Raw genomic sequence first — 25,676 nt, 5'->3', positions numbered from 1 at the left:
GGGTGCGCACACTTGATTTCCTAGGCTGCTGCATGCTAACCAGATATCGCCAGAATGTATTTGGATATGGTGGCTTCCCAGATATTTGACTAGGAGTATATCGTCTTATCGCGAGGAGACGCTTCTACTAATTTAGGCTACAACCCCTTATCATAGTGCCTGAAATATGAATATCGAATTAACTAATACTAATATTCTGTAGAATTCTGTGTTACTTACAATGTGGTGGTTCTATAGACACTATTCAGAAGAATATGGATATGATAGTGCACCATGTCATACTGCAAAGACCATGGTGACATGGCCTTGAGAAAATGTGATTACAAGGGTTATACCGCCAACCCAGAATCATAATTTCAGTCCTAGAGAGCACATCTGAAATGAATTACAGCGTGTGTTAGGGCAATCTTAGCACGGCTAACTTTATTACAGGAAATGATAGAATTTTGTGAAAGAATAAGTCAAAATATGTGTGTTTATCAGCAGAAACGTTGACAAGTGAAAAGACCTGCCCATGAGAATCGCATCTGCCATCTGTAATCATGGCCAAAGGTGAGCTAACAGTGTATTGAGATTTTTGAAAATAGAAAGGGTTGCTATTTTACACCCACCTCCAGCTTGGGATGCTTGAAACTCTTAGTCCTCCAAGTTCCATCCCGTCATCTCAAAGGCTAGCAGGTTCATTTTGAACGGTATCCTCTTGAATGATGTACATAAATACAAGATTCTTGTTGAAAATGTGTAGCTTTTCTCTCTTTTTTTTTTCAATTTTGTAAAAAAATTCGCTTTGTTATCATTGCTTTTCAATCACAACATATAATTTCATCGACTGTAATAAAGATAATGAGAACCTATTATTGGTAAAAAGCAATCGCACAAATTCGCTTCACTCGGTTAGTTGAGAATCTCCATCGGGCTGGCAAGTTTTTGAATGAAATTTTGAAGTCTTTGCAACAATAACTGTATCTTATGATGACGACAACAGAGAATTAAGTGCAAAATGCAATGACCATAATATTCGTACCCAACATACGGTTACCTACACGGTTTTGGTATCATGTCAACAGTTTTTGTTAAAAATAAAATGAATTACCTCACAGCGTCCACGTATCTCATGTCGATTATGACAAAGTTGTTCCTTTTTTTCAGGTGTGACAGTTTTGACACATCAACTATCACGGAAGCGTTTGGATAGCTTAAGGAGCAGGCCAAACAGTGCCGTGAATAATGATAAAGAATTAGGTTAGCGCAGTTTAATGATCAAGATTTGCAAAATGAAATTCAAAATTCTAACAATTTCTTTCTCGATAGCAGCTGTGATGTGGACTATTTTTCGACTTCAGGCCAATTATCGCGCACTGTTTTTTCCATAATCCGAATATTATCCATTAAACCAGGAATAGGCTCAAACGTGTGTTCAGCATCATCGTCCTGAACGAATACATTCTGAACACACGTTTGGGCCTATTTGGCCATGTCGAAAACTGAGTCAGTCATTTCACTGCAGTTGTAGACTGGCCTTTATTTCTAATAATAATAAATCTGTTCTTTCTTGTGTGTCGAAAAAACTGAAGAAAGAAACGGATACCAAAGAAAAAACAATTATTTTAGTTAAAATCCCTGGGTTTACATACAGACACTATCAAGGTAAGACCTAAAGTCTGCGTGAGTTTGATATGAAGCACTGATTGGATATCAATAGATGGGAAGAGAAGGTAGAGTCGCCAAAAAAAAAAAAAAAAGATGGACGAATGATCTACAAAGGTTTAACATGAGATGGTGGACATTGGCTGAAGACAAAGAGAAGGCCTCGTCCTTAACTGGAAAGTGAAGGAGGAGGCCTATATCCAGCAGCGGAAGGAAACAGGCTTGAGCTAGAAAGAAGATCTAAATTTAAATACAAACCAAAATAAGCTTTTGCACCATTATTTTACATAATTATGTTCAAAACAGCTTACACTTTTATATTTTATAAAAAGAATTTGAAACCCAACACCTACTACATAACAGTGCTTTGACTTCTTCGCCACAATCGTAAGCACGACACTGATATTACTCTGTCATCTAGGGGGAGATCTACAACCCTCTTTAACAACTATGGAGAATTTAATAAGTTCTTCATAGTTAAAGTTGATTAAAGTCACACTTAAAGCTCCTTAGTGGGTTTTAAAATAAAGTCTATTATACTGTGAAGGTAAAATAAAGGTAAAAAATGAGAGTAAATTAGAGTAAAAACTGGGTTATATCTATTAACGTAATGGTGGTCCTGCATAAAAATAAATTAAACTAATTACTAATTATATGAAGAGCCAAAGGCTTCAATTCGGCAACATGAACTTATTTAAGTTCATGTTGCCGAATAGGTCTACCTACTCACTGAAGAGACATCAATAAAGGTTGAAACCGGTCTGGGTAGTGACCTTCTATCATAATGTAGAACATAATGTATCATGTCTCTCATAATGTACAGCTCCTAGGAGCTAAGTTCACATTATGGGTAAATACAAAGAATATTGATCGGAGCTTGCTCCACCCTCACTATGAGTTGCCTCAGTTTTGCACTACCAAATGGGTCAGGTGCTGCACTATCCAGGTATTTGCTTACTCTTGGAATCGCCGAATTTTATATAGTTTCTATATTCGACATGAAACGCTTTGAGTTTCTTATTCGGCTAAGAAACAATATGGGATGTAATATCCCTTAACTTAAAAAAGAAAAATTAAACTGCTTGTATTCCATTAGCTTCTGTTAAAAGTACCCAATCACAGAAATATTTTAATCGACTGATTTTATCACCACTTAACTTCGAAAAATGTAAAACAATTACATATAAAATCTTTTTATTGATCCAGCTTAATCTTTCCTGGGTGGAAGTCACTGAAAAAAAAGCAGTAGGCTTTTCCATAAACATACATAACCCTATTTTCAAGATTTTCAGAGTCCCTTTTCCCCTTCATATTGTAACTCTTATATTAACTTCATATTGTAACGTTAGACAGCAACTTAATAAACTTCCTACGAACACAAGTTTCATAAACAGCGTACATATTTCATAATAATACATTACATATTAATATTATTACATAATAATATACATAAAATTATGTATATATTACATAATTTTATTTTGTAAAGCATCACTTACTTTAAAGTACTAGTTATTATCTTATATTAGCTGGCCTTATTAATAAAATTATCTATTAACGATATCTAATTATAACAATCCTTTATTTAATATCTTTATTACTCGATATTTCACAGAACGTTTATTTATCCAAAGCATGAAACATGCTGATAGACGCCGGTTCATCCAAGCTGCAAATTCATTCTAGAAATAATATTCAATATCCTCATGATGATAAAACGGTTATTTTTTGACCACAAGAACTATAGGAGAATGAATGACTACTATTTGGGCTTTTTTTGGTCAAATTTATTTTAAAACTAAGTTATACCAACTAGTTTCGCCAACTGATATGCAATTGTATTCAGTTCATTTTATGGTTTTAGTGTAAACAGTTTTTAGCGTTTAAATGTTCTTATTTTTTTATACATCTTTTACCCTGATGAAGCCAACAGCCACAGTTGGCGAAACTAGTTGGTATAACTTAGTATTAAAATAAATTTGAGCAAAAAAAGCCCAAATAGTAGTCATTTATTCTCCTATTCAACATCCTCATTTTCTACATAAGTAATGACTCAACTACTTGGCTTCTTGCAGCAATACGTAGCACGTAAGTTTATTTCTTTTTCTTCTTTATTGTAAATATATGTTTTGGTCCTTTATAAAATTTATATTACATATTCTTTGCTATCCGTTATTTACTATAAACTAGGAATATCAGCTGCATATGCACAATCTTTAAACAGTCGACAGAATAAAACACGAAAGCCTGAACGTGAAAAGAATTGCTGAATCCATTCACTATTATGAAGAGTCAAATTATATACCATTGTGTGACTCTCTGTCCTAAAGACTAATCTTTTAGTATTAGTTTCATGGATGGCGTTAGGGCAAGATAATCAGAAAAATATGCTCAAGAGTAGTATGAAAGTCTGCTAGTCACTTCGGACCTCCAATCAGCAGGCTGATAGTCTCGCTCCAGGATGCAATTCATCTACCACTTAGACCATTACCAACATCATTGTGTGTGATAGGATTCGAATCCACTCCCTATTGATCGGTGGATATGCTATCCACTCAGCTATCAGACCGGCAAACGATAATCACAGGCTACTGGTTATTATTCTCTTACGTGATTCATGGAAAAATTATTAATTTTTGTAATTTTCAAAATGCTGGTTCTAAGAAAGAAACCTGATATTAAGCAAATATACTCAAGTTATCTCTAATTATTAGAGATCCAATACTAAAACTTGAAAATTTTAAATAAAATATATTTCATAATTCCTTTTAATTTTACAAATGGAGTAAGACAACAGAACACCTTTTGAAATTAATCGTCGAGGATGGGCCGGACTGTTGGTGCATTCGACATGGTACAAGAACTAGAAGTTATACAAAATGAAGAATTCAAATGAACTGACTCATGGTGAAGATACGAGAAGTGTTAAAAGCATGATCAAATGTGGGAGAGCTCACACACTATTGAACTTTGCACAATTTAGATTTCTCTAAAATCTAATGTTGTTCCAATACTGATTTCAACAGCGTATAAATAAATATAATGGACAGTGCCATTGACAAACAACACAACCAGAGATGCTCTAAGAAATCGAAGGTTAGCAGCATACTACTATTAGAAGGAGAATCCTACTTGGATGAGGATACCTCGAAATAACTTACATGCTATTTAATTTCCTTACCGATTTTCTGTACCGTATATTTCTGATTAGTCTTGGTATTATCAAAATATTATTGAAGGGACAAGCAAATAATTTAAAGTGTAGTCTGTCCATAGTAATTATAAAAAATGATTATTCTTCCACAAAGGACCAGAGTTTAAAGGGAAGGAATTGGTTAAGTTTTATCTCTATCATCATCTTCTTACCCATCTCCCTAAGGCAGTTTGACTACCATGAACAATAGATTTCCTGTCCAATCTATGAACGGTCAAGTTATTTACATTTCTGTAGGCGTTAAGCCCACTTATACTATACTTATACCAATGTTTAATATAGATTTTCAATCATATACTTTAAGTTTCCCTTATTATCTGTAAATTATATATCATCTGCATATTTTATATGATGTAAATGTTGTTTATTCGCGGTTATCCTCGTGTTTTCTGGAATAGGCTATTACTAGTTTTTCCAGCCCCGGGTTAAACAAATATGGGAAAAGCGGACATCCCTGGATGACACCTCTCTCAACTGGTATTTCAGAAGCTTCAACTGCTCCAAATTTTTTTATTACCACAAGCATTTTTATAGTACCAGAGGATAGGAACTACAAATTTATCGCCTTTTTCAATTACTCGTAATTCGGTAAAAATTTTCCCAAATACTGTTTACCAGTAATTTCTTAGATTTTCAAAAAAGTTACAATCAATAAATATTAATCACATGTGGACAGATTTGGTCACCGGTTTTCAAAAAGATGAAGATGTACTAGAAAGTCCAGATACTTTTGACTAAGGTGGTTTCTGGTCTCTGGAATGTTGAGTATGAAGACAGATTGAAAAAATGCAATTTATAGCAATTGATGAATAGGAGGAGGTGAGGGGATATAATCGAGACACAAACTATTCAGAGGTTATTACTAGATTAATGCCGGGGAGGTTTTGCATAGAATGGGTGAAGATACGGAGAGAACAAGGTCATCCCTGGAAGTTGTATAAGGAGAGTGTGATCAAGGGAGTGAAGGGGAAAAGTTTTTTTTTGCACGAATAGTGATTCGAATGCATTTCCCGAAAGTGTAGTGAACGCCATGCGATGAGTCTTTTGACTCCATGAAGGTTTAATAATAATAATAACAAAAACTTTATTAAAACATAAGACTTGACATAAAAACAAAAAAAAAATATTTTAAAGAAAAATATATTAATGTAAATTATAAACAAAATTTTTATTTCAAAACATAAATAGCAACCTTAGAGATAAGAAAAACAATATATAACGCAAGATAAACTTTTTTTTTTAATTTACTGTCGTAACATTGATATCAATTATAAGTGCTGCATTCACAGTCCCCCCACCCCATTTAATGAGTTAATTATCTTAAGCAAGCGCAAAATTATGTATGCCGCTGGTACTTCCACAAACTTTTTTTTTTTTTTTTTTGAGTACTGTTTACACCTGTACCGCCGTTTCAATACGTATATATAATACCACGGCGAACTTTTATTATCCATGGGTACAAAAAAAAAAAAAAAAAAATCACACTTCAGTACTTTCTTTTATTAAATATGAAGTCACACCGACCTGGTTAGACAAGTGTTTCTTAGCGAATTAGCTCTCCAACCGACAAGCTGTGGGTTCGAATCCACCCTAGAAATGTATGTGTTTAGGTGGGAAATGAATTTCATCGCCCGGTGTGACCACCACCCCGCTTAACAGAGGCCTGAAGTGACTTAAAAATACAATAATAGAATAAAGAAAACTGATAAAGGGAAAAAATCCTTTGCACATCCACGATACCAATGTACTATAGATTTGCATGTAACCTTTCGTGCATCGGAGCTACGAAAAAAATGGAGAGTTCCAATTCTTACCTTGGACTTTTCATTATTTGAGATATGTAAACATACTGCTCCTCTCTCTCTCTCTCTCTCTCTCTCTCTCTCTCTCAAGCAATCAATCAGAATCCCCCAAATACAACATTGTAGATATACTTTTGTCAAAATACTTGGATACTTTAACATGTTGTCAGGACGGTTAGTGACTTTAGATACCTAGATTCAATAATCAAAGAGGATAGAGAGGCTAAGAAGGAAGTAGGATGTAGGAACTAGAGAGAGAGAGAGAGATGGCTGGACTGCTATATGATAAGAGAGCGCCGGTCAGTCTAAACGGAAAAATCTACAGGACAATGGTGAGACCAGAGGAAAAATAACATCAACAGGATGGAGGTAGCAGAGATGAGACTGTTTAGGTGGATGTGTGGCGTAACCAGAAATGATCGTCTGAGAAATTACTATGTAAGGGGAACGGTGAAAGTTACGAACTTAGGAGCGAAGATACAGGAGACCAGGTTGAGACGGCTTGGTCATGTGACGAGGAGGTAGGCCGAGTATGTGGGAAGAAAGGTCATGCAGATAGATGGGGAGGGGGGGAAGAAACGCGGGCGGCCAGTGGAGGGGGACCTGAGGATGAACTTATGTGGTTACAGCCCAAGACAGGAGGATGTGGAGAAGACTCATTAAAAACAGCGATCCTACTTAAGTGAGATAAGCTGAAGAAGACAGTATTTGGAGTAATTCCAATTGACAATAATTAGAATAATTACAGTATTTAGAGTAATTACAATAAACTAGAATTTATGACACCTTGTATAGTGAAAATATCTTCCCCACTTGCCATTCCGCACGGGTCCAAGATACAAAACAAAACCGAAGTTTAATTGTAGCATTAAATTAGGTAAAATATCCTAGCAATCTACTCCAGAGTAACTAATAATTAAGTATATGGGAATGAATACATTTCCTCGAAGTGCAGAAACAAATGGATTTATATAATGCATATTTTCAAAGGTAAGTTTCTTTTTCTTCTTTTTTATGACTTGAAACAAGATGACGTTAAATTTGAGATTTTTCTATACCACTGAGATCATTCACAAATACTATTTTTAGAAGTGTACCGAATCGAAACTAGCATGTCATATACAGGGTGTTCGGGATAAATTTGACAGTTTCGTAAGGAAAAAGAAAATCTTCTTTGTATCTATTAAATTTAATGAATTGACAAAAAAACATTACAGGCAGAGTTAATTACAATACTATCAACAAGATTTACTCAAAATAACCACCATTAGCATCGATCACAGCTTCAATTCTGCTTCGGAACCTCGAACAAGCTAATGCTACAGTCTCCCTGGGAAGGGCCGCAAAAACTGTTTTAATTTTATCCATTAACTGGGCTTTTGTATTACTGGAAGTGCGATTGGTGTCTTTTTCAACTACGCCCCATACAAAATAATCCATGGGGTTAAGGTCTGGGGAGTTTGGAGGCCAAACATTTGGACTGGTGAAGTCGTAGAAATTTTCAGACAACCATTTTTGACTTTTCCCAGAGGTGTGGCAAGGGGCCGAATCCTGCTGCCATACATACGGCCTACCATTGGCTACCCTTGTTATCCAGGGCTTGACTACAGTTAGCAACTCCACGAACAAAGCCCGAATTCCAATGCCAGGGTTCTTCAACACCTGTTCCTGCAGATTTGCGAGGAATTCTGCTGTACGAACGCAATCAGATCGTCTGCTAGGGATCTTTCTTCTTGCTACATCCTCGTAGTCACCATTGCAAGTCTCTAGTTCATGCCTGATTGTTTTTACTGTATTCAGGGAGCATTGGGCAGCAGTCGTAATATCCTTATTTTGATGGCGGGCACGAATCATCATGATACAAGTTATTCTCTTCCATGATTCAGGTGGGTTCCAGCTATCCATCCTTTCTGACATCTTGTATATGAATGAAGAAGGGTCCAAACTTTTAAATGAAGAGAAGTGTGTGTTAATACATGTAACTTACGGAAAAATATAATTAATTATAAATATGTCAAATTTATCCCGAACACCCTGTATATTTAACAATTTATAAAAATGTGTCCGCCAGATGCTGAAAGAACATGTTGTATTGTCGAGAGTTCCATCCCCCCCCCCCGTTACTCCTGATTTACAACTCGCGGGAGACAGCCTGGCGTAGGAATGTTAACTTTATAAGTTACTAGTACTAAGAAGTTAAATTAATCAGGAAAAATTTTAAGTAATAGTGCCAACAGTCGACTGCTAACACAACCTCCATGTAGCTACAGAGGAAAGAAATTTATTAAGGTCCAGTCTCGGTTTATTCAAAAAATAACCATATTTTACAATATCAATAAACAACAAAAACATTACAGAATGCATTAAAAAGATTTAATTTACCGAAATACCGCTAGAATACACTGCTTTTATCGATAACATGTTAAAGGATTTTTGCGCCATTCATCGATAAACCTGTTGTCTGTTTACCGGTATTTCAATCTCTACTGGAGAATACTGAGCATTTTCCCCTCTCTTTTTATGTTTCGTGCTAAAATTTCACACGGTTTATTACTGCTTATTGAGTCAAATGCTAGCTTAAACTCTATAAAACAGCAGTAAAAGATTCCTGTTCTTTTTTCCCCTATATCAATTTAGCTAACTATAAAAAGTATAGATTGCATCAATTGTAGATCTCCGGCTCCCAAACCTCATTTGCTCTTCTAAATGTTGTCCATAAGTTGCTTTAATTCTGTTTTTTTTTTTTTTTTTTGTATAATTCTGAAAAATAACATGTGTGATTAATACGATTATTGGTCAATAATTTGCATATTCCTGTATGCAGCCTTTTTTTATGCATGGGAATTATTATTCCCAATTTCCAGTCAGAAATGTTTCCTCAATTTAAGACGGTAGAATAACTGCGCTAAATAATGCTTTTGGTCATTTTCCTCCATACTTCCAAAACTCGATCAGAATTTCATCTCTACCTGGAGATTTTTTTTTTCTGTCTGATGCAGCATCTTTTTCCATCTTAAATGTTTTCGGGGTTTTCTCACTTTTACCAAATTTTTTTTCGCAATTTCAGTGTTGACTTTTGCAAAAATTGGTTTAAAATATTCCATCCAGATTTCAGAATTTTTTTCAACTTCAGCCATATTGCCTCTTATCTTTATCTTTTAACTTTAACAAATTAATAAGAATCATTTTAGTTTGTTTTATGTGATTTTTGTTTCACTAAGGTTTCACATGTATTAACAAGGTTACTGCCCTCCGGAAAGGTCTCGAGTGTAGAAAGATGCATACTTTATGGTAGTACTTTCTGTAGGAAAATCGCTAATTATTATGCTTAGAAGTTCTTTTCTACACACAGAACAGTAAAACCACTATAATCACTCAGGTTGACACAATACGACACCTTGGAATTTACTTCGATACAGATATGAACTGGAATAGTTACAACCATTTACAAAACAAACTCTACAGCAAGGATCTTCAACCTTTCAGACAGTGCGGGTCGCATTAAAAATTTTAATGAAGCCCGCGGGCCACTAAGCTACACTGCAGTATTTAGAATTGGAACATGCTTTCCAGATTCACAAGGAACGCTGTGCATTTGATACCTTACATAAAATCCTATAAAAATAAATAAACATACTCAGCTTTAAGAGCGTAGGTAGGAGTCGGGTTCATGATAAGTAAATACAATCAATACTTGAAAAAAGATAATTTAATGAAGAAAACATTCATTATTTTTACAATGTCAATTGGCAACTTGGCAATGTGTTTCCTTGACCAGCTTGTCGATGTTGGCATCAATGTTGGAAGTCGCTATGCGCAGAGTATTCTCGAGATGTTGGTCCGTAATCTGAGTTCTTGTCTTGGACTTCACATACTTCATTCTGGAGAAGAACTGCTCACATAAGTATGTGCTTCCTAACAAAGCGCATATCTTCAACGGCGAAGATTAGAGAATGCGTCCTCAGAAATGTAGTCTTTGTAAAATGTAATGACACTGAATGGCATTGAAAATAAATCTAAAGAAGGCTGTTGGTTATGAAACTCACTAAATCTCTCTTCGAACTCACTTCATGACACGGCTAATTTTGTAGCAAATTCATCAAGAGACGAACAGTTAGAATCAGCGAGAAGCTGAAAATGAATTAAGTCTTTTTTTTGCGAGTTGTGCCCCCCAAAGTTTGAACTTGGCCACAAAAGCGTTCATGTGAATAAACATAGAGTGTGCACCAGTTGATCTTTGGATTGTAGCCGCGTATTTAGGCCATTCGTATGCAACGAGATGTCGGTCACAAAGGCAAAGTCTGTCATCCACTTCGGATCATTAAATTCTGCAATCGGATTCCCCTTGGTTTGCATGAACTGCTGTATTTCGCTCCTTAAGTCAAAGACTCTTTTAAAAACCTTCCATCTGCTCAACTAACGCACATCACTATAATAAACCACATCGCATTGATCAGCTTCACACTCTTGGGACAAAAACTCTTGGAATTGACGATGATTCAATCCTCTTGCCCTAATAATGTTGATGACAGTCACAATAACTTTCATGGCATTCTCAAATCCAATAGTTTTCGCGCACAAATTCTCTTGGTGGATTAAACAGTGGTAATGGACGAAATCTTTTCCTTCTAGTTACGGTTCTTTCGGTAGCAGCGCAACAAATCCTTCGTTCTTTCCCACCATAGCAGGGGCACCATCAGTTACCACACCCTCGAGGTTTGTTAAGTTGAGGTAGAAACTCCGGAGCGTTTTCTTGGCGGCTTCAAGAATATCAGTGCCTTTCGTTCGTTCCCTGCATAGGTACGAACGCTAGCAGTTCTTCTGTCACACTGAATTGTTGATCAATACCACGTACAAAGAGAGCCAGTTGTATCCTTCACATCTGTGCTCTCATCTAAAGCAAGAGTAAATATGACGTAAATTCGGACGACCGTTTTTTTTAAAGTTCCTTCAATGTCATTGGCAAGTTCTTCGACACGTCTTGCTGCAGTTACCCCAGACAAACTCGGTTTTCTAAACACTTCCTTATTATTTGGGCACAGAATATCCACAGCAGCGATGAGACACTCTTTCACAAACTCGCCATCCAAGAAGGCTTTGGATTTTTTAGCAATTTTTTCGCTATTACATAACTTACTTTGACGCACGCTTCGCTCTCTTCCTTCTGCTTTTTAAACGTACCCTGCTGGCATTTTAAATCAATTTGGAGACGGTTCACTCTGTCCGAACGAAGCCACCATTGAAGGTAATCGAAACTGGATGCATGCTTTGTCTCACTGTGACGCTTTATATTGTGTTCTTTTGATACTGACTCACGACAAATTACACAACAATGGCTTATTGTCGATCGGCACAAAAAAGTACAAATTGGTCCACTTTTCATTAAAAACCCGATAAGAATCACTTGATTTACGCTTTTTACTCGTGGACGCCATACTGATGGAAGGTGAATCCCAAAACTGATCCAAAATGACCGTATAACGGTTATTATCCACTGAATATGTTTCACACCAATGAAAAAAGTCTGGCAATATAAAACCACAATAGGCTATGGCTGGCACGACGAATCTGCGTGCGCTTATACACGAATATCAGACTGTTCACTGTTCACGACTGACTCTGGATGAGATCCTCTTGTATTTATATGAAAATAACGAAGTATCTGGAAGGCACTAGACAGCGCACTCGAACGAACTACTGCTTCAGCCATCTACCTGCGACGTTAGAATTAGTACTTAAGTACCGCTTGGAGCTGGTAGATGGCTGAAGAAGCATGTCTATTTAATATTTATTTTTGTAGGATTTTATGTAACGTATCAAATGCACAGCGTTCCTTGTGAATCTGGAAAGCATCTTACAATTCTAAATACCGCAGTATTGCTTAGAGGCCGTGGGCTTCATTGAAATTATTTTTTATTTAATCGCGTTTTAATGTTAAGTAGTTATTTTTTCAAAATAGTCAGTGGGCCACGGAAAAGAGCTCCGCGTGCCATGCGTTGAAGACTCCTGCTCTACAAGTTAAAAGACATAGTTCCCATATGCCTAAAAATACTAATATACAAAGCACTATGCCAAAATATACTAAGATATACTATAACAACATATGCTTTCTGTGCACCCTACAAACTAAATAGATTAATGTCGCTACAGTACAAAATAATAAAACTTATCTTTTGGGAACAAAGAGACAATATCAACTTTATATACACTGCAATGTCAGAAAACAAAATACTGACAGCAAAACACTCATGTCACTAGGCAGCTTTGCTAAAACATTACTTCGATGCCAACTACAGGAGAGTCAGAAATACATACCATATAAGAAGACCCCAGACAACTAATTAAATCACATATAAATACAATAATCACTAAGGAAAGACCACATGAAGCTTCTACATTCCAGACATGCTAAGTAAATTACTTTTTGACAGGAACTTTACAAACTACAATAGCCTGAAAAGAAGCGCGTGCGTGTGTGTATTTCTCAACCTACAGCTGTAGTGGAGATCAGACCTATCAAACAACAGCCTACTTCCCAACACAGCAAACAAACCAATAAATAATAACTAACTGGTGTCTTCCTGGATAAGCTTAATAAATAAGTTTCGAGGATGACAGATGATAAATTACATCTCAACCAAGATCAACAGAAAAAAAAGAAAGAAAAAAATATATCCGTATATTACATTTAAGTGCAGTACATTAAATGAAAAATGTAAATATATATAATTCATTGTTAAATGTATAAATGCTGTAAAAAAGCAATATTATTCAACTGCAGAAACAATAAATTAACAACCACAGTAACTGTTATTAATACATTATACAGAAAAAAAATCTGTACGAATTTCGTTGTAAAAAAAAAAAAAAACAGACCTAAACTTGTTGTAAATATTATTGATTGAATTTAAAAAAATGTAATCAATGAACTTATATGTAATCAAATGTAATTTAAATATGTAATCACAATGTGTAATTACAATTTTAATGAAAACAATTATTAATGCATGTATGTAATTTATCCGAGAAATAATAAAACTTTTAAAATTATTATTAATATTTATTTATTTAGTCGAGTGGCTATGTGCTTCGCAACCATATACCTGGAAAAGGAGTATACTGGGTTCGATTCCCGTCGATGACGTGAGGATCTTAGGATCTTTCTCAGACTCAGCCAAGTTAGCTCGTCTTGGGCGTGGACTGCAGGGCTTTTCTCCCCAGTTTATCTGGGGTTTTTCCTCCCCTCCCAAGTAAGCAAACCGGCCTTGAGTATATAAAGCTTCTACAGACATAGGATACACTGGTAGGCATTAGGCCAACCACCCTTTCCTTGTATAACGGTTGCGGTTATAAGGAATAGAAATCCTCGACACCATAAAGGTAAAAGAAGGAGATATTAAGAAAGAATGAAATTATTTTTTTTTTTTAGTTCTCAAACTGCGCAAGTACCTATTAGATTGGTTTGGTCCGTCGGTCTATATGTATATGCCACTTCCCTTCTGGATGAACTATACTTATTAAAATTTATTCTGCTAGTATTTGGAATCATAACTAAAATGTGTCACTTAATCATATCTGTCAAATGAAATCAATCCTGTTTCGATGATCATTTTTATTGGTAAAATGATTCGAAATTAAACACTGTAATCGTTATCAGGGATATCAATCATTGCCTACTTATCATGTATGTAAGCATATCTGGAATTACGATTTTGGATTTAGTTTACAAACGAAATTATTACAAAATATATATTATTATTAAGATATTAAAAACATAGAAAAACTTACCCTCTTATTTTCATAATATTTATCAATATCTTCGATTGGAGTGGCTATCAGTTCGGGGGGAAACTCGTTAATTACTGCTCTTGGCAGCGGCATTCCTACTTCCAGAGCTGGATCGGGCTCCAAAATTTCTTCATGGTGATGTGAACTGTACTGATCAGCATCTCGATCGGTACCTTCACCATCTATCCTTTGGGTCTGAGCATTTTTACGGGCTTCTGCTGCTGCGATTCGGGCTTCGATATTGGCTAAGGACTCCCTGGTAAAGGGACGGAACAAAGGAGTCGTCTCTTCCTCCTCGGACTGTTCATCGGATGACATTCTGATTATAGTGAGGTGAAGCCGCTGGAATAAACCAGGCAGTCACAACTCGGTCTTTCCACGATCAAGCAAGCTTACTGCAAAGAAAAACAAAAAACGTATTTAAATTAAATTAAATTAATTAAATTAAATTAAAATAATTTAATTAACTTCGCCAGAAAAAATAGCTGTTTGGCTTTTTAAAAAACGTATTTAGTTCTGAAATGAGACAATAAATATATTTATGCTAATGTGACTTAGCTAATTAAAGATATGAATTCTTCAAAAATTAACATAGAAAAATTAGCTTAAGATTTATATAATATATATACATATCGGGGACAGTATAGGGGCGAATGAAAATGAGAGGAGCAATAAATTTGACAATAAATTTCTATAAATTTAACATTTTAAAGGACCTAATTTTTCCCTAGGACTGGGCAGGGTTCGAACAAAATGTATTTCTATTACATTTGATTATTACGCTGTGATAATCAATGGAAATTTAAAAACAAAGAGAACAGCCATGTTGTTCAAACGGATGACTCCTCAGTTCCACAAATAGGATATCAGGTTGAATCCCATAGCTGGCAAGAACAAATGATTTGCATCGGTCCTTCGTGAGGATATTACCTTGCTTAATGGAGCATGAAGTAGTAGGGTGGCTAGCATATCTAATCCTTGACCAACTTTCGGTATTAATGAGCTTTTCATTCCTATTAGTAGAAGAACACTTAAAGATATTAAACTAATCCGTATAAAACTATACAATATAGTTTTAATTCTATCAGTGCAAAAGTTTAAAGACATGAATATCAATGCCAGTCTGGGTGGCCGAGTCGTCAGAATATCCGCTCTCCAACCAACCGGCTAAGGATTCGAAAGTCGCCATTGCACTGGATGTTGCGACCATCCTTAGGTGATGAATTTCATCTCTCGGTGTGAGACCACTAGGAGGAAAGAGTATTATGATATGGTGATGATTTCCTGGGAATTGTTTGGTACTCGGATACCGGTAGGCCGTACTATGAATTCCATTAAGTACATATTCATCGAGGCTGATCATGTACGTCCCTTCATAGTGAATATCTTCCCAAACAGTGCAGGTGTGTGTTCCAGTAGGATAATACACTGTGCCATGCTGCTGGTATCGTTCGAAAGTGGATCGCCGAATTCGCCGAGATGAAATCTGAGATTACATGCATCGAGAGATACGACGTTTAAATTTGGAAGACAGAGTAACTTACCAACTAATAGGGCGATGGTCATAACATTTTGACTATCTTTCTGTGTATATTCTATTTAATAACAAATTATAAAATACTATGTTATATTTTGTATATAATACAGACATTTACTAGCTTTTTGTCCTTGCTTGCTTCACTATTCAGTCTCGCTTTACTTCATAACAATTCGATCGTAATGCCAATAATTCATACTTAGGTACCATTGCATCGCAAATGTAGATTATTTGCCTGTCTGTCGTGACATTCAAATACATTTGAGATCCCTCAGAAAAAAGCAACGCCTGTATAAGAGGAAAGTAGCGAGGGACTGTGATGGTTTCCAAACTCGCCCCCCCCCCCTCCAGATGGTTTGTCTATTTCGTTCTCGGGTTTACTTCGATATTGTTGTTTTTGAAGCCTTGAATCAGCTTCGTTAGATTTACAAACTAAGTACAAGTTACAAAAAAAAAAAAAAAAAAAAAAAAAGCGCGGTACTGAATGGTATGAAAAGTATTCCAAAATATGTGATGAATCACGATGATAAAGTAGACACGTGATCTTATGGTGATAAGCTGTAATACGCGAATAATATGTTAACACTAATAAATGGATTAGTCACGAAAAAAACGAAGTTTCCATTGGCTTATATCAGCTTCCTTTACAGTAAGACTGACGGTTATTGGCGAATTACAAAAGCATTATACATACAAATATCTTATGTATTTCAGGTTTCTTTCTATTCCGATTCCTAGAACTGAAAGTAAGAAGATATCGATATCCGCACTTATCTACAACTCCAATTCGGCGGAATTGGAGTTGTGTCTAATTAAGTCTAGTGCATTTTTTTTTTCTTTTTGAACTGAAATAAAAATACTTGCATTACGTTTTGGAAGAAGTTGATAATTAAAATGAACTTCATATAAAAAAAGACCCTAAGAATGTGGGGGGGGGGATACTCGAACCTTTGTAAGGCCATTGAAATTCACGCAGTACAATACAATAGCATATTCACGTTGCAGAGAAAGTGGGTAATGCATATAAATGCAAGAAAAACACAATCTGACAAGTGAAACGGGATCGCTTAAATGGTACACATGTGTAAACTCCAGTATGACACAACTTCCTGACGAAGAGCACGTTCAGAGGCACGCCTATCGGCTGGATTAATAACTCGATGTAAAATTCTCCTTAGAGGAAAGGCCTGTCGTATACTTAACTCATTTATTCAAATTGGCCGAGCTGATAGCCTCTCCACCTTCCGTTACTATGGAGACAAATCAACTTTTGCCTTGTACTTCTTTGGAGGCCGCTGGGAGGTGATTTGCATCTAAACCAACTGATCATCACGACTGGTCGTTAGTAGCGGACTTGTCTGCCGCTCTATGTTAGTGAACGTACAATGTAATGAAGCCCAGCAGGATATTTAATGACCAGATGAGAGTTCTAGATTTTTTTTTCCCCTTATATGCCCCAGGAACTTATATTCGAGCTGGAGTAAAAGAGGCCATTTAAGAAGCGTACCATAGCAAGAAGAGGTTACTAAACAGCATACCTCAAAGAAACTTCTTTTCCCAGTGAAATGTTAATTGTATATGCAGCCTTAGAGTTTTCAGGGCCATAAGTGGCAATATGGTATTATATATTTATTTAATTATTATTATTATTTTATTTATTTATTTATTTATTTATTGGTAAATAAAGTTTGGTAAATACCAAACCGAAGCCGGTTTGGTAAAAGGCTTTTTCAACTTGCCCTAAAACAGCGCATGAATGTAAAACCGCTTTCTCGTCTGCACTTTTCTTGCAGACAGTGAGGAAAACAGGAGAAAAATTAACAAAAAAAATTCTACGTATCTTAGAGGCTTATTTACATAGAGTGAAACATGCCCACAAGCTGACTTCCTTCTCAACCAATAATCGACAACTTGAAGCCAAACTTTTGTCCTAGGGCGTTACTAAGTGAAAAAGTTAACTGGCTGATATGTCAAAAATATTACCCACTTTCTGATAGGTTTAGTTTGGTTCGAGTGTAATTAAGGCAGACGCTGCCAAGAATAGGAAGATAGTGTATCATGTTAATTGCGTTCTTCTCACCAGTTTAGTTTTTTTTTTTTGGGGGGGGGGATAAAGTCGAGTTTCCTAGAGGTAAAAAATTATGAAAGCAGCTAATTCAGCTTCAGCTGAAAAGCTCTTATAATTTCCTCGCAACCAAGATGAGAAAAAAGAGAACGATGTGATTGATGCCTTTGCAACTTCGCTACGAAAGAATTCAGATGTGAAGCTAGATGTGAAACTTAAAAATTTTATAAGGATGTAGCTTTAGTTGTGTGATCAACAGGGACATATGAGAAAACTAGATTTTTTTTAGTTTAGTGTTATCCCACACGAATTTTATCCTCCCCCCCAAATAAAGACGTTTATTTTCCCCTTTACCGTTTTTACCGTGGATTGTTACTATTGACGGCCTGCTGCTGTCTACCGACAGCAGCAGGCTGTCAATAGTAACAATCCCAGGCAGTTAAACATGAAAGCAGAGTGTGCTAAGAATATCTGGGTAACCAGATCATGCTGTCAAACTAGAACTTGGAACTTTAAACTGTACGACCCTGAGCCGAATTAACTGAAGAGCTAAAATGACTGAATTAACTGAAGAGCTAAAATGGGACCCTCTCGGACTGTGTGAAGTTAAACGTAACGGTGAAGAAATTCTTCAATTAAAAAACAGAGGCATACTATATTATAGAAACCATGATAAGGAAAGAATCAGTGGAGCTGGATTCATGATCAACAAAAAATTGAAGAACAGCATAATAGAATCTGACAGTATGTATCGGTTCGACTAGCAAATATTGTTGTTCAAAACTGATGAAGAAATTGAAGGACTTTTGTCATGTAATGGGAGACTTTAAGGCTAGAATTGGTATACAACAGCAGATGAAAGCTTTATGGGAAATTTTGGATATAGCATGAGAGACGATAGAGGAGCAAGGATAATCGAATTTGCAGAAAAAGAAAACCTGCACATCATGAATTATTTTTTCAATTAAAAAAAAAACACACACAGGAAGTGGATATGGAAAAGTCCAAATGGAAAAATTAGTGAAATTGACTTTATCCTCAGCAATAAGAAAAACAACTTTCAAGACTGCTCATATAAACAAACTCTTATAAACACCTTCAACATTGTAAGTGACCATCGTATGGTACGCAGTAAGATTCAAATAAACTGCCAAAAAGAAAGAAAAATGTTTCGAAGATCAAAGCAAAACATAGATGTACATAAACTCAACATTAAAAAAGATATATTCCAACATGAACTAAACAATAGATTTAAACATCTTATTATAGATGACAATGCTGATCAATCAGAAAGTGATGACATTATTACCTAAAATCTTTTACAATGCTCACTTGAAATAACTGGTACCACAGAAAAGAAACAAGACAAAACTTCTGAAGAAACAAAACAGTTTATAAAGAAATGAAGAGAAATAAAATAATCAAATAACCTATAGAATAAAACTGAATACACTGAATTGTGAAAACGATCAGAAAACGTATCACAGAAGAAATAAGAAATTTTAATAATAAATTCATACAACAAACAACTGAAAACAACCGTAATCTCAAAAAAAAAGGCAAAACAGCAATAAACAGATGGCTGCAGTCTAACTACAAGATGGGACCATAAGACATACCAGAAATAGGTATTAATTGAATAAGAATTGAAGAATTTTACTCAGAAGAATTTATCAGGATGATGAATTAAATTTAGAAGACAACTACAAAATGGCTGAAGTACCACAGATTCTACCATAAGAAGTTATGTGGAGCATCCAAAGCTTGCAAAATGGAAAAGTAGCAGGTGAAGATGAAGTTATAGTTGAACTTCTAAAAGCAGGGGGAGAAATTATCTACAAACTCTTATCAAAACTATTTACTTTATGCCTGAAGAAAAATTATGTACCAAGAATGTGGAAGGCTACCCTAATTCTGATACATAAAAAAAGGTAACGCAGAAGACTTGACGAATTACTGACCCATCAGTCTACTATCTGTGGTTTACAAAGTGTTTACAAAAGTCTTAGCTCATAGGCTTTGTACAACTCTAGACCTAGCACCTGCCTGTTCTTTTGGTTGTATTAGGTCTAGAGTTGTACAAAGCCTATGAGCTAAGACTTTTGTAAACACTTTGTAAACCACAGATAGTAGACAAGTTGCACAACATATTATTAAACTATGTAATGAATATCAGTTACCATTATGTCTTGGTTTTATTGATTATGAAAAAGCATTAGATTCAATAAAAACTTGTACAATACTTAAAGCATTACGAAACCAACAAGTGGAGGAATCATACATCAGGACCATCAAATCGGCATACACCAATGCCACAGCAACAATTCTTTCAATGGAAACACCTCTACTGTGGAAATACAAAGAGGTATAAGACAAGGTGACACAATATCTCCAAAATTATTCACAGCGTGCCTAGAAGAAATATTCAAATTTCTTGACTGGGAAGGGAAAGGTCTGAAGATAAATGGAAGATGTTTAAGCCATTTATACTTTGCAAATTACATAGTTATCTTTACTTCAACTACGCGTGAATTACGGACTCGTATCCATGAACTCCAAGTTGCTAGCAAAACAGCTGGCCTAAAAATAAGCCTAAAGAAGACCCAAGTTATGTCCAACCAGAAATAATAAAAATCAATAACGAAAAAATTAAACAAGTAGATCATTACATATACTTAGGACAACTGATATCAATGGAACAAAATTAAAAGACGCATGATGCTTGGGTGGAAAGCATTTGGAAAAGTACATTCAATATTCAAAAGCCAACTACCATTATGCCTAAAGAGAAAAGTTTTTAATCAATGTATTCTTCCTATATTGAAATATGGCTGTGAAACATGGACACTAAATGCAAAAGGAAATTAAAAAAAGTAACAACACAAATCAGTATGGATAGAAGTATGCTTGGTATTACAAGACTGGATCACAAAAGGAATACGTGGATAAGAAATCAAACCAAAGTCTCTGACATCATACGAAGAGTGAAACATCGAAAGTGACACTGGGCTGGGCATATTGTTTGAAGATAAGGTCAACGATGGACAAAAGAAGCACTGGACTGGATTCCACGAGGAAAAAAGACCACGACGTCGACCTAAATAACGGTGGATTGCTGATATCGTCAGATTTGCAGGAGTGCCATGGACAGACAGTTTTGGAGTAATCTTGGAAAGGCCTATCGGCATACACCAATGCCACAGCTGCAATTCATTTCAGTGGAAACATATCTACTGTGGAAATACAAAGAGGTATAAGAGAAGGTGACACAATATCTTCAAAATTATTCACAGCGTACCTGGAAGAAATATTCCATCCAGCAGTGGGTCGACAATGGCTGATAATGATGATGTGTGTGTGTGGGGGGGGGAGTTTTGCCACTCCACATGAGACAGACCAACTCAATTTGAGGTGAAAGATCCCTCCATTCTTGGACGATAATTGAAACCCAAATATTTCCAAATTAAACGGTCGTATCTTCTGATATAAAAATACCAGTATAAAAACTGACTTTTTTTTTTACTATTCTATTAGTATTTTTCATTTAACAGTCCTTTAAAACTGCATTTTTTTTTTACTTTGAATATATAATATGCCACAATTGAGCGATGTAGTAAATAAATTTAAATGGGAGATGTACAATAGACAAAACGACAAAAAAATTCCCAAACCGATTTTGCGTGATCCTTTTGTATATAAGATCGAAAGGTTGGCCATTCAAGTGTCGGACACATTGTGAAGTCAGAAAAGAAAATATTTCATTCTCAATAAGCACTACGGTTTGTAAACCTAAATGGCATACACACACAAACTACTTAGTGCGTTAATAATGAACCATAATGCTAGGATGACTCTTCCATCATTATTTATTGGAGAATTTTCTAAGAGACTTCTTGGTATGAATGATACCACACACACATACCAACCAGGAAGTATGGTATATATGAATGATATTAACATAGTAGTTAATTCATTTAAGTTTCTATAGTTTTTTGATGTTTTAATTACACACAGAGAGAGAGAGGGAGAGATAATAATATTTATTCATCCCACGAACTTTGGAAAATTTCAAGACTTGATTTGTAGTGGGCAACTGCACTTTCTCAGCCTTCTTATAAAGTAAATTTCTATACTGAAGAGCCTGTTCTGGTAGTCCATTCCTCAACTGTTCTCAGGATATCTCGGGTGCTTTTAAAGATTTATTTTTCCTAGTTAAAGTGACAAATTGTATTCTGTTCACTTCCACATTAGGAAAGTACCGTGCCTCTGGCCTATTTATGTTATGTTATATTCTAAAGGTAGTTAAATTGCATAAGAGATGAGAATAGCTGGGTAATCACGGAGCCACTTTTTTGGATAAGCGCCATTTTTTAAAGTGCTGAATCGACACTTTCTGAAGAGAGCATAAGTCAATCTTATGATCGAATATCATTATCTGTCGATTTCATATCAAGTTCTTAATTGCATAGCATAGCGTATTTCAAGTAGAGAATTTGCAATATCTGATTAATTATTTTTTCTCATTTGATTTTGACAAAGAGTCACACGAGACATGATTTTGAAAGCTCTTCACAAAAATGCATTTAAGATTTTATTTTAACTGCTCAGTAATCCACATACATGCCTTATTTAAAACTCCTGCAATTGATAACATTAATGGCTGGCATTTCATCCGTACATATAAGATGAGTGTATTAATGAAATAGTAATTTTAAGCATGACTGATACCAACTCTATTTGATATGAAAAAATAAAATAATTTTCATCTATCTACATAAAAATTAATAATGCCATTAAAAAGTAGCGTTGTGCAATAAATTTCTCTTTGTCAATTGCCTGGCTGCATCGCAGAAAATCCGGTTGATCCACAGATATCTGCTGATACTTAATATCGTGTTCAGTATGTTGATATATCGATGGCAATAACTTGTGACATACGAGTCAGTCTTTCATGACTGCTAACTAATCTTGTTACTAGTCTTGAGAATACCAGAGGAATTGATACAAGTCAAATAATTTCCGTGGACTATTCAATAATTAATATTAATCAAGCCTTTATAAGCAAAGTAGTTACCCTGTACTACTTCCGTAGTAGAGTCCAACTGAACTTTTCCGCACGGGAAGTGGACTTTTCATCTCGTGAATATGCAAACTGTAAAGAAAAACGCACCGAATAGATACCTATAGGCTCATCTTCTTATGATATTAAAAATAATAACGCTGTTTAATATCAAACATCTTTGAATGGAATAAGAATGAAGCTAGCAATACGGATATTCTAGAAAATTCATTGGCTTGGGGATCGCAATTTTGTATATCAAAAATTTCAGGAGGAATGTAATATGCTCTTTGGAATTCAGTACTTAATAATGAACTCCGAAGGAAGTATTCGTTCAGCATCGCGTGGAGACAGTGACCGCAGAGTAAACTAATTACAAAAGACAAAACACAGACACGGATCTAGTTAAAAGGCGCTCATGCAATTAGATCAAACGCCTTAGGGATAGCAACAGTCTGAGGTGCTTTCACCAAAATTTCATTTGGCACTTGTCCAAAAGCTGATGATATAAGAAAGAAAATCACCTACTGGCCTTCTCTTTATTACTTACCTAGGAGCTAACTGCGGTGAAATCTATACTGGTCAGGCTTGATTAGTAAGAAGTGCTTCACACAGAACAGTTGAAAAACTGAATGTTAGAGGATCTCTGTATTATTTTAAAATTATTGCTCGTCTTCTTATGAATAGTTTTAAGTGGTATATTCCTAAAAAACATGCACATAATAGGGTTTTGCATCCTGCAACCAGGAAAAATGCCAGGATAACATAAGCAATTCATACACAAAAACATATATTTCGGATTAGATTAACCAGCTTATCCAAAAAATATGATTATGAAAAAAAATCTGGGCAGGTCGTAGACATTAAGGACCTGTAAGTACCGCAGATTATTATTATTACTTACGAGGATTACTTAAGGAGGACTAAAATATTCAGAAAGAAATCAGAGTCAAAATGTTAAATTTCCATACTTGAAATATTAAATATTTAAACTTAAATATTAAAAAAGTCCCATCTATATATTTTAATGGAACCCAGCAAAATAGCCTCTATAGCTAAGTCAGTTTGACGATGCCCTCTGGCTGGAAAGACCTGGGTTCCAATCTTGTCTAGGACACTTAGAACCTTTCATGTGAAGGTGGGTTAGCCGGTCTCATACGGAGTGAGAGGATACACTCCCCGGAAACTCGGCTTTTTCATCTCGGAAAACAGGAAAATCATCCGGAAGAATATACCCACGCAATAAACTCATAAGCGATAAATACTTATTAGGTTTTTTTTAAAAAAACCTTAATAAATGTTTTTCATTTGTCCCCAAACTAAAATCTAGTTTCTTTCTAGACTGTACTGAACACATAATGAAGTACATTCAGGGTTTAGAAATATTAAGTTTAACGTCGACTTTTCGAATTAAAAAATTGAAATGTCAATTTCAATATATATTATATACTTGGTTTAATCCTTTATCCAAGTGTAAGCAAACAAAGTTTGCGCCTGAAGTATTTTCAGGACTGGGGCAACTCGTGGTAAAGGTAGTATTGATTTCACATCACTTGCCTTGTGATGTGAAATTAATACTACCTTTACCACGAGTTGCCCCAGTCCTGAAAATACTTCAGGCGCAAACTTTGTTTGCTTACACTTGGATAAAGAATTAAACCAAGTATATAATTTCTTCATATCTTTAATTTATATCTAACTGTTTTTGAACAAAAGGATAAAGACCTGTCTCTTCTTTTTTTTCTTCTTTATTTTAATACATCTGGCTAAAATAACTGGCTTATGTGATGATTTGAAGAACATATACAACCTGATTATTAGGAATTTGAGACATCATAATATCCAAACTATCCTGTTTGTGAGAGAGGAAGTTTAAATCCCGATATAAAGCAGTTTCTCAACTCAAAGCGATCTCTCTCTCTCTCTCTCTGAGATCGGCTAACTTACAAAAATAAAAAATAAATAAATATAAAATCTGACCAAGGTTCTTTGCTTCCTATACGGAACGACCGGATATTCTCATAGGCCATACTGAATGAAATAAACTACGACAGCGACCAATACAGTTCTTTCTTTATTTTTTATTTTTTGGCCAATATGGACTGATGCTGATAATTTCTATTTATGTTCACTTTTATTTGGTAAACTCGTAACTTGTTTCTGTAACACACATATGTACAACATTGCGACGACCACGAATCCCTAGTTTCGATGAAAAAATAAATAACATTTTCTTGACCCTTCGTGAATATTCAACTAAAGACTAATCTAAAGGAAGGTGCTACTATAATGCAAAATTATTATCATCATGTTGCAAAAGGCAAATTATTTTAAAGTAATACTTTATTTCGCGTCTTCTTACGCTTTCATAAAGTCTCGAATTCGAAAGAAATTTCAAAAGCATTAGGAAGCAAGTCATAGAACGAAAGAATTCCAAAATTATTTTCTATCATAAAAATATGGCATATACATTGCTTGGAAAGAAGGCAACGTACACAATTGTGTCAGGAACAAACAGCCACGGCGCCCACTTTAATAAAATGTAGGACCTCCTTTCGCTGCGA

The 25,676-nt window shown here is 35.3% G+C and overlaps 1 protein-coding gene across 1 annotated transcript in view; it reads right to left on the bottom strand.

Moving 5' to 3' along the window:
• Nucleotides 1-25,676, bottom strand: part of LOC150099804 (sodium channel protein para-like) — a 1,646,355-nt gene that overhangs the window by 1,579,917 nt on the left and 40,762 nt on the right. Inside the window, exon 3 of the mRNA XM_090403494.1 lies at nt 14,452-14,846. Within this exon, the coding sequence (XP_090259620.1) occupies nt 14,452-14,769 (318 nt within the window). The 5' untranslated portion in view covers nt 14,770-14,846. The remainder of the gene's footprint in view (nt 1-14,451; nt 14,847-25,676) is intronic.

This window comes from Typopeltis vanoorti, chromosome 14, assembly GCF_054136105.1.
Source record: "Typopeltis vanoorti isolate ZY-2024b chromosome 14, IOZ_Tvanoo_1.0, whole genome shotgun sequence".
NCBI classification, from domain to species: domain Eukaryota; kingdom Metazoa; phylum Arthropoda; class Arachnida; order Uropygi; family Thelyphonidae; genus Typopeltis; species Typopeltis vanoorti.
The sequence above is the reverse complement of the archived record's forward strand: the minus strand, read 5'-3'. Positions and strand labels throughout refer to the sequence as shown.